Source organism: Sarcophilus harrisii, chromosome 6, assembly GCF_902635505.1.
Source record: "Sarcophilus harrisii chromosome 6, mSarHar1.11, whole genome shotgun sequence".
Lineage (NCBI taxonomy): Eukaryota > Metazoa > Chordata > Mammalia > Dasyuromorphia > Dasyuridae > Sarcophilus > Sarcophilus harrisii.
The window spans coordinates 153,227,829-153,245,039 of NC_045431.1; the positions used below are offsets into that span (position 1 = coordinate 153,227,829).

At 31.9% G+C, this 17,211-nt stretch overlaps 1 protein-coding gene across 2 annotated transcripts in view; it reads right to left on the bottom strand.

Moving 5' to 3' along the window:
* CFAP299 (cilia and flagella associated protein 299) overlaps positions 1-17,211 on the bottom strand; it is a 466,055-nt gene that overhangs the window by 179,400 nt on the left and 269,444 nt on the right. The window contains exon 4 of one of the 2 annotated variants that reach the window (XM_031944215.1): positions 1,590-1,640. The exons of the other annotated variant lie outside the window; for it this stretch is intronic. Coding sequence (XP_031800075.1) covers positions 1,590-1,640 — 51 coding nt within the window. The remainder of the gene's footprint in view (positions 1-1,589; positions 1,641-17,211) is intronic. 2 annotated transcript variants of the gene reach the window in all.

A 17,211-nucleotide genomic window follows, 5' to 3' on the forward strand; every position in this document is an offset into this window, starting at 1 on the left:
TTTGCCAATGCAGGGGGCACATAAGAAAGCAAACAATGTACTGAAATTATGCAGTTGAGAGAGAATATGGTAAGGAATTTTAGTCATCATGAAATAGAAAATTTTTTTGTGTATGAAAAAAAAGTTGTTAGCCTAGATACAAAGAGGGAAGAGCATGTTGGGAAAATCAGTAGTCCCAGGAGCTACTGTGTAGTCTTCCATATGAAATAAAGAGTGATTAAGAAGCAAGTTCTTAATTCTTAATTCTCTGGCTGGTGGTTATTTTATCATATAATGTTTATGTTAATCAGTTCTTATCTCGATCATGTTTTATGACCTGGCTGTTGGTGTATCCACCGTGAGATAACAGATGGAGCAAACAAATTTAAGATCAAATTCTATCTAATATAGGCCATATCATAGGTATGGGGCCAGGGGATAGTTATCAACTGAGCTTGCCTCCGGTCCCTATCCCTTAAGGACAGTGACCAAGGTTATTAGGGTACAAACTACATAGAATATGAAGTATAAGGCATATTTACCTTGTGAGTTGCTCTTAAGACATTTAATTACTTTTTAAAATTAACTAATTTGTGGGAAAGTAGAAATAAATCATAAAAAAGTTTTACTAAATTTTTGAAAATAGTTGAAATTTCAACTATGAGATAAGGACTTTTCACCTCTATCATTATGATACTCATAAACACATATGCTAAAATATGAAATACCCAAAGGAAAAGGTACAATGTTAAATACTTGCAGATTTTATATAGTAGAGAAAAGGCACAATTATAATTTCAAAGTAAAAATATTTAACGAATATTCTTTTATTTCTTCTTTTGTCAGGAGGTTATAAAATTAAATTCCTATGTCCACATGTCAAAATAGAATGCAAGAAGCTTAACTTTTCACTATATAGGATAAGTGTGTGTATGCAACAACTGGGGATGATGGGAGAGACTGGTCTGGTCCTGTGATCTCACTGACATAGTGAACTTCCAACAAGGAAAATCCATCTACCCAGGATATGTCAGTAACTGTACTGCAGTTAGAAATTGCACTGATTCTAGCCTTATAGGTTAGGCACAAAATTGAAGTTCAATTATGTTACATTTTACCAAATTTATGAAGTAAAAGGATTAAACTATAGCTTCTTCCCAACCCCTTATGCTACAAAAATGATAAAAATTAGTTCAGGAGTCTTAATCTGGAGTTTGGGAATATTTTTAAATATTTCAATTTTATTTTAATATAGTTGAATAAAATTGGTTTCCTTTATATCCTCACGTACTTTATTTTATGTACTTATACAAACATTATTCTGAGAAGAGGTCCACAGGTTTTTAGCAGACTGCTGAAGATTTTTATGACAAAAACTAGTTAAAAATTCCTGTCTTAGAACCTTTATAACCATATATAACTATATATAGATATAGATAAAACTATATGTGTGTGTGTGTATACACACACACACACACACACACACACACACACACACACATCCAAACACATATCCAGCACACATTAATGACATTTTATATAGATATTTTTAAAAAACTGAAATGTTGACATTAAAATATTTACTACTTAAACTTCATTTTTTTTTTTACCTTTTTGTGGAGCTGGTGGAACTTCCTGAAAGTTCTATGGTTTTTCTGAATCTACAGAGAACAAAATAAGACAACTCTGGTTGAAAAATCAGAAAGTTTTGAGGCCTTAAATTTCCAGAAGAGGCCAAACAGTTTTAACCTCATCACTATAATGACACACAATTTAAATAAAAGCTATAAACTACAATAGTTTCCCATCTTTTAATTGCATTTTTTGGTTATAATGTAATTTTATACACTAACTCCTCCAGACAAATAAGTATTGATAAAGAATTATGAATTAAAAGGAGATCCAGGGCAATATTATATATAATCCATTCAGAAAAGTGAAATATTCTCCCAAATTTTAAACACCATAGCTCTCTGAATTCCTTCCAAAGATTAGGGAATGTTTTTAAAATATCACAAATGATCAAATGTTAACATTTCAAAACGTGGGACATTTTGGGAAGAATAAATAATGGGAAAGATATTCAAAGCTAAATAATTTGTATGACTGTAATAAAATAATCTTTGTGAATAAAAACCACTATCAACAAGCAAAATAATATATACTTTTAGAGAAGGAAATTCCACAAAAGGTGGAATGAATTTCATAAACTTTGAAAGACTTCTCTAACTTTGATTAAAATATGCTAGGTCTTTTTAAACATTTGTTTGAAGCAACTTAAAATGTTTCAATTATCCTATAACAATAGTCATTTTAGTTCAGTGTCAAACAGCAAAATAATCTGTTCTGCCTTTACTCAAAGAATATTTTTTAAGGCTAAGTGCAAACACTTAGCCAAGAAAATTAGATTAAATGATTTCTTCCCATTTCAGCTACATGCTGGTTTGTACATACTTAGAATAGTATTGGAGAATTTAGTGCAGCTGTTCATTATGTTAAGAATGAGAGGAAATCATTAAAGAAACTTCCAGGCACTTGACTTCCACACCAAAATAGAAGCAAGTGGTACAGATCAGGGAGCAAATTCACATGCCAGCAAGGGCTTTTTGCCAAAATGTAACTTTCCTGGTAATGTGTTTCGGTAAAATGCAATTGACAGCTTTCCAGTTTTGCTCTCCTGGGTCTCCATGTTTATAATTCCAGTAGCAAGAATTTACACAATTGCAATTTCACTTTGATAATGTTATTGGGCTCTTTTTATGCTTAATTTTCTAAATAGTTGCTTCTTCAATTTAAAAACTCTGTTAATTGTCTCAAACCCAAGGTGAAAATGTGGACCATATTTGATACCATTGTTAATTGAAAAAATAGCATCTCATGGTTTTGGAAGAGAGGGGACTCCTTTTATTTTCTCTTCAAGAACTACATATGCAAAACATTTGGGAAGCCAACACAGCTGCAGGGCTTACTTACCATACCAGTACTGTCTACTCAGTATCCTTTTAGCTTTTTTATAGAAGCTAGTTTAAAACACATGAAATTTATTTCCTGAAATAATTCCAAAATATTTGCTTTAAAATCAGTGTTTCAGAAATATTGTTCCAGTAATTCATGGATTGGCTATTTTCTTAAATTATCTTTATGAATTTCATATTACCTTTTTCATATTTATCCCCATTTCTTTTCATGTTAGTTAGACAGCAAAAGAGCTGCTTAAAATAAATCTATATAAATCAAATGATAAATACAAAACTGACCTCTTAAACTGAAATATGTTAAACTTAATTACTTTATTACTACTTTATTGGATATTAAAAGATCAGTAATTTTATTGATAGGGAGACACTTTTCCAATAGTGCAGATAGCAGTCCATTCATGCCCATATGACTTGTGTACATCTTGTCCCTGATTTCCTATAAATCTTCCAAAGATAGACTATCTCATTTTTTGAGTACCAAGGCTATACAACTGTTTTCACTATATGACTGGCCCATTTCCTCTAGGATAGCTTACATGTTACTGTGTGTGTACATTTCATCATCAGTAACAGGCTGTAGAATATGTTCATATAAAGACTGTACAACTCATGTATAACTTCATTATCTTTGAATGACCAGCAATTTTGATTTTTCAGAGATTATTCAGGTATTTTATCATTCACAGCATTACAGTATCTATTAAAAAAGAGTCATCTATTAAATTCACTTTAACAAACACTTATTAACTTTACATCAGGTACTGAATTCAGCACAGAGTATACAAATACAAAAAAAATCAAGCAGTCTCTGCCTTCAAGTTTCAATTGTATGGAAAGCAAGCAATAGATATACCGAAAATAAATACAAAACACATACAAAGTAATTTCCTAGGAAAGCTAAGTCAAGCTGACAGAATAGTAAGAAGTATATATAGGGACAGCTAGGTGGCAGAGTGGAGAGAGCACCAGCCCTGAAGTCAGGAGGACCTGAATTCAAATCTAACCTTAGACACTTAACACTTCCTAACTGAGTGACCCTGGACAAGTCAACAAAATTCTTCATCAAAGACCTAGAACAAGGATCAATCAGGAAGTTCAAGGGAAAAAAGCACTGACTTATTTTTTCAGTCCAAGTCAACAAGGGGAGACAGACTGAAAAGAATGTAGAAACTGGGAATGAATGGGTTATATAGCCAGGAGCTTGTTGCACAGAGAATTTGGGCATTTGTGAGAGAGTAAAGACTAGGAAGAAACAGAGATTTCAGATCTTTATTGTAGCATATGATTTCCTGAAGGGTGTGGAATCAGGTGCCATCTGGTAGATTAGGCAGATTACAGATACAAGAAAGAAGGATAAGGACACCTACAAAGGAGTGGCCTTTAAGGATAAGGCATGATGGCATGTTCCTTTCCTGACTACCCAGCCAGAAATATAGTCAGAAGTAATCAGCAGCTGGTGGCTCTGATATAAGGAGAAGAACTGTATCTCAGTTCCAGCTTCCGGCCCCAGTAATGTATAAAGATCAAGGCAGGAAACCCGGACCAAAATGGAACTTGCATTTCCACCACTCTAAACTAGCAGAGACTCTCAGATAGCTAAGGGCATGAGTCTAGAAACAATCTATTAAAACATCCAAGCAGGGACAAGTCCACTGGAATATTGCTCAGACCCAAGCCTTGATCAAAAACAAAGTCAAAAGACTGAAAAAAACAGAAGAAAATATAAGATATCTCATCATGAATGGAAAAGAGACTGAAGATGAATAATTTAAGAATCATCTGATGACCTGAATGCTTTGTACAAAAAGCAGCCAAGACATAGTTTTAAAAATCTTAAAAGAAAATTGCCCACATCTCTTAGAACTGTAGGGCAAATTAGATTTTGTTCTAAACATCTACCAAAGAACCACTGCAAGAAAAGAAACCCTGAAATAAAAAGTCTGGGAAATATTATAATCAAAATCCAGAGCTTCAAGGAAAAAATAATTGCAGGTAGTAAAAAAAAAAATTTGGTAATAAGGAGTTACAGTCAGGATCACACAAGATTCAAAAACCACCACCATAAAGGAATAGAGATATTGCAATATAATAACCCAGAAGGCAAAAGACAAAAGCTTATAGCAAAAGAATAACTTAAACCAGATAAACAGAATAATTTTACATAGGGAAAAATATATCTTTAATAAAAGAAAGGATTTCCAATAAAATAGCTGAGTAGAAACACAAATACAAATATAGGAGTCAAAAAAGCACACACAAACTAGTGAACAATCATAAAGTTTAAACAAAGTAAAGTGTGAGAAAAAACATTCAATTGTTCATGTAGCCTCTTAGAATTCTAAAATCATAGAAGTCATAAAAGGCAGTCTAATTAGACACAAGGCCTGAAGTTCTATTTTGATGATTCCAAAAGAAGCAATGGAAAAACCTGGAAAAGAAATATATACTGAGGGCTGGGTGGAAGGAAAGGAAGGATGGAAAAAAGTATCTCATGTAACTGGAGAAAGGCTTAGGGAGAGGAGTGAACAAACTCCTCTCCCTAAATCACATTCTTTAGAATGGTCAAAGGAGGGAAGAAAACTCAAACATAGCTAGATACCAAAATATATTTCACTAAGCAGATAAACAGGACAGAAAGAAGATTTAAAAAAAAAGAATAAGAGTTAATTAAAAATACGCAAACTCTTAAAAAGGGAGGAGAGAAACAAAGGGAAGAAAAAATATAAGAGAACAGATAGAGATGGAAATACGCAATTAATAAGCCTAATTGTGAATGTAAATGGCATAAACTTACCAATAAAATGAAAACAGATTAGAAAGCAAAATCCAACAAAATGTTACAATTAAGAAAGACATTTGAAACAAAGATTTATACAGAGTCAAAAGAAGACGGAACAAAATTTATTTTGCTTTAGATGAAGAAAAATAAAAGGCAGGCTAAGCAATCCTAGTCTGAGACAAACCAATAGCAAAATGAGGCTTAGTTAATTAAAAGAGATAAAGTGAAACTGCATGTTAATGAAAGCTAAAATAAACAATGAATTAATATCAATATTAAACATAAAGGCATCATATGCCATAGAAAAGAAAATTAATCGAGTTTCATAGAGAAACAGTAAACCTATAGTGTAAATATCATTATTTTATCTTCTCAGATCTAGATATCTAAATAAAAAAATTTTAAACAATATAAAAGATTACAGAATTTTAGAAAACTTAATTTTGATAGATTTCTGGAATAGGAATGAAAAAAAATATGCCACTCATCAGTGCATAAAACCTACACACACACACACACACAAATTATTGTATTATGACATAAAAACCTTGAAAAGAAATGCAAAAAAGCAGAAATTTTAAGTGTATATTTTACAGATCATAATGAAATGAAATACACTCAATAAAGGACCTTTAAGGCAAGAATTAGAAATCAGCTGGAGAATAAATAACTCAACCTACACAATAGATAAGTCAATGAACAAATAATAAAAGCAAATAGTGATTTCATTAAATATAATGACAACAAAAAGACACATATCAAAACTGCAATCAAAGCACTTTTTAGAGCTAAGTTCTTTGTCATTCTTATTAACAAGATAATTATTAAAAGCAGATCACTGAATTGGGTATTCAACTTAAAAAATTCCACAGAAACCTAACAAATTTAAAAACTCCCATTTAAATACCAAAAAAGAGGGAAAAAAATTCAATCAGAAGAACTTGACAAAATTGAAAATTATAATATCTAAACACTTAAGTTAATAAAACTGAACTGATTTTAAAAATAACAAAACTGATAAACCATTAGATAACTTGATTAAAAAAAACTGTCAATATCAAAAAACGAAAAAGGTCCATTTATAACCAATGAAAAATATAAGTAAAAAGAAATGACTAAAAAGTCATTTTGTTAAACCATATGTTGATAAAATTGGTATTTTAAATATGAAATGAATAATTATACATACATAACATGTTCAGGTTAACTGAACAGAAAGAGCTTTTAAATAATTCAAATCTAGAAAAAGAAATTTAATAAACCTTGGATAGACTTCCAAAGAAAAAACTTTAGGACCTAATGGATTTACAACTGAATTCTACCAAATATTTAAAAAAATAATTCCATTATTACATAACTATTTGGAAAAAAAATAGCAAAAGAATGGATTATATCAAATTTCTTTTATGATATAAATATGATCTTAATATCTAAAGGAGAGTCAAACAGAAAGAAAATCATAGACCAAATTTATAACAAATATTGATGCAAATATTTAAAATAAAACATTATAGATAGAAGATTAGCAAAAACAAAGACAAATCACTTAAGAGAAAATATACAGGATTCAAACATACAAATGATTTTAGAGATCATCTAAATCACTTTTTATAGAGGAGTACTCTTGAATCTAAGAAGTTAAATGACTTCAGGGGAAACGGTAAAATTATAATGGAGAAATCATTACTTTATTTCTCAGATCTAGATATCTAAATAATTTTTTTTAAAAAGAAATTAATTAGAGCCTTTTCTATTCTAATAAGACTAAAGAAACTAATGCCACCAGAAGTTTGAAAAGAAAAGCGACAATGCTGGAATAGTTTTAAGTCTACCCTCATATATCTTCTTAGGGCAAAACTTAACCCAAACTACATAACACTTGCTCTGAGTTTCTTTCAAAAATCATATCTGGAATATTTGACTAAACTTATGTTCTCTAATCAATATAGAATAGATCTCTACCAAATGAAATAAAGAAGCAGGTCATTAGTTTATATTTATTTCACTGTAACTCAATCCAACAAGCATGCTTTAAAAACATCTACTATGAGGAAGGCACAAAGGAGAATCAAACAAAACAAAAAAAAAACAAAAAGCAAACAAACAAAAAAGAGCCTACTCCTGGTTCTAGGGGAAGCATGTCTCATATCTTGAATAGAAAATCTAAGAAAATATACAATAGAGGCAAAATGTCAAGAATTATGGCAGAATTAAAAAATAAATTTCACAAGTATATGATGAAACTGGTCAGTAATTTGTGTGAAAAAATTTGGAGGTAGAGGATTAGTGGCCAACAAGTTCAATATACTGGGCACTGGAAGACTAGTAAATAATGACATTTTTAAATCCTCTTATTGTATTACCTTGATATGCCTTTGAGAAATCTATGAATACTATCAAAATCATTTTGTATTATCATCTATAAATACTTAACATTAAATTTAATTCACCAATAAAGTTTTTTTAAAGGACTTAGGACTTTTGCACCAATTTTTGCAAAGGTCTTTGAAGACTAAGCAGCTTTCCCAGAAGATAAGTATTTATTACTTCAACATAATACAAAATGAAGAATAGAAGCTTACATTGGAATTAATCATCTTCTACACCACAGAACTAAAGTAATTACCTTATTAGAGATTAAGATAATAACATACAAGTCATTGATTTAAATTGGATACAGGTGGCTAGCCAGCACTGGTTACTGAACACTAAAGCTATGGTAAAAGAATTTTTAAGCTAACTAAGTATAACATCTGGTTGAAGCATGTCTGTTCCTTTTTTTTCTTTTATTTAATAAATATTGCATGGGATGAAGGAATGCTAAGGCCAAATGCTCTAATACAGATGTAGAACATATGCATTTGTATTAGCTGGAATCAAGATTACAGACTTCTATACACTGTTGAAGATGGCAGTTGAAACCTTCCATTTTAATTAACACATGATCCAGAGACACTATCTCATTGGGATTAGTTGATTAATAGCTAAAATATGTCTGCTTAAGTTTGCAATGTGAAAGGACCTAGAGGAGCCTAGGTCTCCCATAAATATACCAGCAAAGGTCCAAAAAGGCCCTAGAGAAAATAAAAAAGATCAAAGAGGCATGAGTAAAATCCTCCATTCAGAAAAAAAAACTGCCCAAATAGCAGAAATCCTGTGAGCACTTTGGTGGGAGGACAAGCTAGAAGAGATAAAAGCCAGAGAAAAGTTACCAATAATTACTTAACTGCCAAATAATAAGGCTTTTTCTTAATCCTCATCCTCATTTCTGCAGCCTGTGAACTGTCAACAAGTCAGGGTGTTCTAATAAACATTTAATTATCAGCGCTCTGAAAAGTAGGGCATACTTTTAATAGGCATTATTAACATTTTCATTATTAGCTTCCTAAGCTTAGATAATTAGCAAAACAATAAATTAAGCCCTTATTTATGGCCTTTGCTATTTAAGTGATCACACTCAAAATTTAACAATCTCAAGACTATCTCAGCAGACCTTCAAAGCCTCTTTTTCTGGATACTCTCTCCTTATGAAATGATTGGTTTGAAGTGTTTTTTGATTTAGGTTTTTTTGTTTTTTTTTTTTGTTCTCTGGTAAAAATACCTGTTTGGCCACTTCTCAGTATCCTTTATAGAATCTTCAATAAGATCTTACTCAGTGTTTCCCCATAACTCTGTCTTTTGGCCTTTTTTTTTCTCGCTCTAATAATGATTTAGTGATCTCAGCTTCCAGTTTAATTTCTATGAAGATAATTCCCAGATATACATACATACATATATATATATACACACATACATATAGATGGTAATTTATATTACACTACATCACATATTATATTATACTATATTATATAACAACATGTTTTGCTATTTCTGGGCTCTCACTCCAGACTAGCATTACCAACTGCCTCTTGCACATCTTAAATTGGATGTTCCATAGGTGCAAACTCAACAGGTGCAAAGCTGAATTCATTATCTTTTCCCCCTAAGTCCTCTATTCCTACCAATTTTCTTAATACTGTTTGTTGAGGCATACTTTCAGTCAGAAGCTCACAGCCTCTATGTCATCCTGAACTCACTCATGCTCACCTCGTATCTCCAATCTTGTCAGAGTTTGTTGTTTAGGACTTCACAACATTTCTCATTTTTATGTCTCTTTCCCTCTACTCACACAAAACAGCCACCACTCTTCAGGCCCTATTCACTTCTTGACTGGATTACTACAAAACATTCTAGTTGGTTTTTACATCTCATATCTTTTCCTACTCTGCTGTCTTGTCATTTTCCTATTCTATAAGCTCCACTGGCTCCCTATTATTTACAAGATCAAATATAAAACCTAACTTGTTAGGCATTTGAAGACCTTTGTAACCTGGTTCTTTCCTACTTCTTTGTATTCTAGTATGCTTTATCCTATAATCTTCCTTACTTTCCTACTCCCTACATACATACATACTCTTCAATTCTTATGTGGTGACCTACTTGCTTGCTCACACATAACACTCCAAAATATCCATGAAGCTAAATGGATAAATAAACTTGAAGACGGGATTTTGAGATCAATAAACTGTTAGTTAATTTGATTTTAAAAAATAAGACAGAGAAGAAAGCCTTAATATCAAAGTCAAAAATAAAAAGGGAGATCTAGTAATAAACGCAGAAAAAACAAAATCATGAGAAATTAAAGTCTCTGGTTATATGTCTCCCATAATGAATAGATGGAAGGCATTTTATACTTATAAAATATTTAAATTAACCAAACATTGAATAAGAATCAAAACAACTAGATCTTATAAAGAGAAATTGGGCAAATAATAATGTTATCCCAATGGAAAAAACCTCTAGGACAAGAAATAATTAAATGTAAATTTAATCAAATATTCAAAGAGCAAATAATTCCTAAGCATATAAATTGTTCCTTGTCTTCATAAAAAATAAAGGCACTTTAAGAAACTCCTAGAAACAAATAACTAAAAAACCAAAGTATTTACACTTATAGACAAAAAACTTTCAAGAAAATCTAGTGCCTATATATGTTAAAAATTCTAAAAAAAGTTCTAGAATATAAAGACTATTATACACAAAGTATCTTTTCAAAACCACTGATTAGAATTATTTCTAACAATGGAATCTTTCCATTGTTAAATAATATAGCCAGTGACAAAGCATTTATTTCATGATTTCCACTACTATTTAATATAGTCGTAGCTATGTTAGCAACAGCAATGAGATAAAAAATTGAGGAAATAAAAATAGAAAAAAAGAGGAGAAACCGAAAAAAGCCTAATTTTTTTCCCCCAATTGGGGTTAAGTGACTTGTCCAGCATGATACAGCTAGGAAGAATACTTTGAACTCAGGTTCTCTTGACTTCAGAGTTGGTACTCTCTACTGAGCCACCTAGCTGCCCCCAAAGCCCAGATAAAAGCAACTAAGAGCTTTAAAAATAGTAAACATTTTCAAAAATAAGTTTTTTCTATATACCATCCTAGCTGAAGAGAAAAGAAATTTTATTAAAGATAACAACAAAATACACAAAATTATCTTGGAATTAGCTTTCTAAGATTCATGCAGAATTTATACAAAACAACTATGCAACGTTAATGAAAATTAAAAGATTAAAATATCATGTTCTTGGATAAGTAGTTTTTGTGTTATGATGATTAAATCACCAAAAGAATACTATAATAGAATCAGGAGAAAAATAACAAATTCATGTTTTAAAATTAAAGTCCAAGCACATAAGGAGATGTAATAGAGGAAAAAGTGGAAAACATGTGAGCTTGTTGTTGCTAGTAGATCTCAAACAATATGGTAAAAATATTAACTTTTAAAGTCATTTGGTATAGAGTAAAAATTGGAAAAGTATATTGAAAGTCAGGGAGTCAACAGGCATTTATTAAGTAACTACTATGTTCCAGGCTTTCAAAGCCCTTCATCACATCACTTCCATACCTTTCCATTCTTCTCAAATTTTACATTCTATACCATTTACTCTTTGATCCATTAACACTGGATCCTTTGCTATTCCCAGAAGAAAACACTCATCTACAAGCATTTTTTATTGGATGTCCCTAAGTCATGAAATTTTCTACCTCCTTATCTTCACCTACTAGTTTCCTTCAAGTCCCAGCTAAAATTCCATCTTCAACCTAAAAGCCTTACCTAATCCTTCTTAATTCTAGTTCCTTTTTTCTGTTGATTATTTCTATTTACTCTGTATATCATTTCTCCATTGTTTCTATGTTGTCTTTCCCATTACATTTTGAGCTTCCTGAGGACAGCTAGTGTCACTTCTTTATATTCCCAATGTTTAGCATAGTACTGGCACATAGTAGGCACTCAATAAATCTCAATCAGCTAGTTATGGTATAATTATTAAAGTAATGGATGATTATAGTACTTTAACAAATAGGAAATGGAAAGAATCAGTACTCATCATTATACATTTATGTAGCACTTTAATTCCCCTGTGTGTTACTTATTTTCCCAAAGATTCAGTTATAGAATTTGAGAAATGGAAGGGACCTTCCCCTCATCAGCCATCTATCCTTAAACCATTCACAAAAGGAATCATTACAAACTTTTCAATAACTAGTCCAATCTCTGCTTTTAGGCCTCCAACAAGGGGAAATCTACAACCTCTTGAGGCAGCCTATTCCACTTTCTGGACAGCTCTAATTGTTAAGAAGTTTCCCCAGACATTAAACCCAAAGTGGCCTCTAGGGTCAAACAAAATATTTGAAATTAGTCTTTCAATCAAAACTAGGGCTGGCTGCCTCTCAAGAGTCACAAAACCACTCAATAGGCTAGGAATTGTATTTCTTCCTGGATTTGGAAGTGATGAAACACTCTAGGGAATCATAGGGAAAAGTTTTCCCCTGCAGGGGCTGTTTTTAAATCTCTTGGAATGGCATAGAATTGGAAATGTGAGGGAGGAGGAGATGTGTGCAGAAGAGGGTGATGGGGGCAGAATGGCCTCAGTAGCAAAGTGAAGATGCTACTAAGTAGCTAGAATCTTGTCCTATCCTTTGGGCTAGTTGCTAAACTGGTAAAGAAAACCCAGAAAGGAGGTTAAGGACTACAGTAAAGCAGCTGGACTGATGGGGAATGACTAATCTCATTCTGCCCCCCACCCCCGCATTTTATTGCTGCCTATAAACAATCGATATAGTTTGCTTTGATTTTTTTTTTTTTTTGTATTTTAATGATGGTCCTAAATAAAGATCATTTTTATTGTGTCCTTTTTTATTCTAGAGAAGGGGAAAGGGAATGGTAGTAGAGAGGAGTAGCAATGAATAATGGCGCTGTACCAGGTTCAGACTGCTGGCAGCTTTGGAAAACCAATAGCTTTGCATAAGAGATTTGCGTAATTTTTTTAAATTTTATTAAAAATTTGTATTATTAAACTTTTTAACTTTGCAGTGAAGGGAAGCCATGTGTAACTGGTACATTTGCCCTAGACTAAAACCTTCCTGAGTGAATCTCATCTCTAAGCAGGCAAGCCATTCTATACCACAGGCTTTGGGTTCTTCATCATTGTGCTCCCATGAGGAAAGGTACCAGAATCCAGCTGAAAATTCTTTACTCCAGTTTCTCCAAGATCCTCTTATTATATCTCCAGGAAGAAAGCTCCTCAGTCTGTCCATGAGGGGAGAGGCCATTAGAGATTTTTTTTTTTTCTCAGTCAGGTCTTTGCTATACAAATATGAAAAAGACAATGTCCTGAAGACATGCCCTTGGTTAATGGTATGAGATCAATATGCAAAAAAACCCATAAAACATGACATGAGAATAATATGGGTTGTTATTTTAAATGTTATTATTTTTTAAGACTGCAATCTAGGGGCAAGTAAATGGCACAGAAGATAAGAATACTGACTTTAGAGTCAGCAGGACCTGAGTTCATATCTGACCATAGAGGCTTAATATTTCTTAGCTATGTGACCCTGAGCAAGTCATTTAACCCCAACTGCCTCACCAAAAAAAAGGACTGTTATCTAATTTGTTCCCAAAATGTTGTTTCTAGAGTCATTTATAATTTATTCAACTTTAATCCATGAGACAAGTATTTTTTCACTCATTTGCACTGTGAATTTATTATAATTTCTGGAATAATTCTAGAATCTCAAGTTCTGTGATGATGGTATGGCTACATTAAAGGTCCTGACTCTATTTTAAAATTACTAATTACAATATAGCTATGGTCAACTAAAACCACCTTTAAGCAAAGTACCATATGCTAGAGTAGCCTAAAAATCATGCATAACTGACATAATACTGAGAAAGCTCACACCATGTTCACAGATTAAAGAATATAACAAACATACATAAAGAGGACTATATTTTATAATCAAAATAAAGGTACACTAGAAAAGTGGAAGCTCTAATTGTATTACTAACTGAGCACTTTGCAAGATGAGTTGGATGACTATAAGTTCTCTAGATACTTTCAGTTAAAAAAGATTCTTTGACTCACCCAACTTCCTGAATTTAACAAAATAACCCACTAGCACTGAAACACACATACAAATGCACATGCTTGCCCGCACACACACATGGTAATTGAGGAAAATCTTTTTCTGCCCCAGGTAATGCAAGCCAAAGGGCAACTATCAGGGAGGCCTGATGAATACTTCTTAGGATGCTTTAAGTTGAGGCATTTCTTACTCTTCTTAAAAATAGCTCAGAGATGATTAGGAGAAAAGACAAAGAACCTGTATGTTTTAAAATTTTTTCTAACAGCTTTCTTTGTGTTGGCAAAGAAATCAATTGGAGAATGGCTGAACAAATTGTGGTATATATGACTGTGATAGAATACTACTGTGCTCTAAAAAATGTTGAGTTCAGTGATCTTAGAAAAACATGGAAAAATTTGCATGAAAAAAATGAAGAGTGAAATGAACAGAACCAAAAGAACACTGTATACAGTAACAGCAATATTATTTTAAAAAATGACTGAGCAAATGTTATTTTGTACTATAAATATCCAAATTAACTATAAAAGATATATAGAGATGCTATCTGCATCCAGAGAAAGAACTATGTATAGGTTAATTTTACATATATAAGTGTATGCACACACAAGTGCACATACATACACCTATTTATGTAATGTTACCCATCTAGAGTCTAGGGAGGGGTGAAGGAAAAGAAAGAAAACAAAAGGAGAAAAAAAGCCATTTTCATGATAATTTTGTTGTATAGTTAAAAGAAATAGTAAGTTATACTCAATAGATTTGCAGTTTCAGGTACAATCATCTTTTTTATTTTACAATATTATGGAAATGCTTTTATGCCATAATTTTTTTATTCCATAAAAATGAATTTATGTAAAAATAAAAAGAAAATAATCTCTCACTAGAAACAAGATTTAAAGTTCTCTAAGAATGGCTAGTATTTGTTCCTTTTTTTCAACTAATAAAAGTAAACATCTTATTTGCCCTTATTTTTTCTGAGGGTTCAGTGGACAGAGGGTCCTCACATGACTAGGATGTTTGGAATCTCTGCAAAAAGGGGTTCCCAGCGTGGCCCTTTTATAATAGGCCTCCCTCTATAAGGGAGATATATTCCTCCCTTCCCATTTTTACTCTATTCAATAAATAAATTCACAAGGCAGATTTTTCTTCTAGATAAATTTTTAAAATCTAGTATTGCCAGGAATGATTAATTAACTGAATAAAAAATTAATGATGGAACCACTATTTTAGGTTATTTATATATGACAATGGTCAGATTTGGAGATTTTCTGTTAATTTCAAACATTATTTCTTTTTAAAATCTACCCTTATAGCATTGTGAATTGGTCGAATCATTGTGACAGATTATATTATAGTTATGGTTAATTATGGTTGAAGAGTTTTGTTTTTCCTCCCTACATATTTAAGTTTTTTGTACTGAATTTGAAAAAAGCTGAACAATCAAATGGAAAATGAATACTAAGGTTATGGGATTGACATGATAGTGGAATACTTATTCTCCACCAACCTCTCCAACATTGTTGTTCAGTTGTTTTCATCATGCCTGACTCTTTATGATCTCATTTTGAAATTTTCTTGTTAAAGATACTGGAGTAATTTGACATTTCCTTCTTCAGTTAATTTTCAGATGAGAAAACTGAGGCAAGCTGCGTTAAATGACTTGCTCCAGGTTACACAACTAGGCTATTAAGTGTCTGAGGTAAAATTTGAACTCACAAGGATGAGAGATCTCCTGACTTCAGGCCCAATACTCTATGCATTGAGTCTTCTAGCTGCCTCTCTAACCTAAAAACCTTTTAAGAAACAAAAAAGATAAGCCAATGGGAATAAAAACTAAAAGATGAAAGAGAAAAAATAAATTGAAAGAAATATAAAAAAAGAAAAAAGAAAAAGCACCACATATTCCCAGCTCCCAGACAAAGACAAATGTAAAAATGACTGAAAATTTAAAGATAATATTATGCATTGAAAATATTATATGAGAAGGAAAATACAACAAATTTCCCCTCTGAAAATATTTCTTCAGACTGCCTAGTGATAACAGAAAAAATAGTAAAATTTGTTCAAAAGAAATAAAACACATAGAGATATCAGGGATGAGACTAAATTAGAAATCTTAGATCTGACAGCTGAATTCAGGATAAACAACAGGATACATAGAAATGACTAAAGAAGAATATGAAAAACAAAAAATTCCAAATTCCAAAGGAAAAAAGGCTCTGAAAGAATCACAGATATGAAAATTAAGATATAAAAGTTGAAGAAAATTGAATAGAAAAGGAAAATAAAGTTAACATTAAAATAACACTAAATAAAAACAACTGTCCTTGAAGACAGGATATACAGTAATTTTAAGGAGTGAAGGTCTTCCAAAAAAACATGAAATTTTTTAAAGATATCATTTTAAAAGATAACTTTTTAAAGATAGTGCAGGAAACCCTCTTTGTAGTGGCCAGAAACTAAAAATTGAGTGGATGCCTATCAATTGGAGAATGGCTGAATATATTGTGGTATATGAATATTATGGAATATTATTGTTCGGTAAGAAATGACCAGCAAGATGATTTCAGAAAGTCCTGGAGGGACTTAGATGAACTGATGCTGAGTGAAATGAGTAGGACCAGGAGATCATTACATACTTCAACAACAATACTATATGATGATCAATTCTGATGGACGTGGCCATCTCCAGCAATGAGATGAACCAAATTAGTTCCAATAGAGCAGTAATGAACTGAACCAGCTATACCCAGGGAAAGAAGTCTGGGAGATGACTATGAACCACTACATAGAATTCCCAATCCCTCTATTTTTGTCTGCCTGCATTTTTGATTTCCTTCACAGGCTAACTGTACACTATTTCAAAGTCCAATTTTTCTTGTACAGCAAATTAACTGTTTGGACATGTATACATATATTATATTTAATTTATACTTTAACATATTTAACATGTATTGGTCAACCTGCCATCTGGGGGAAGGGGTGGGAGGAAGGAGGGAA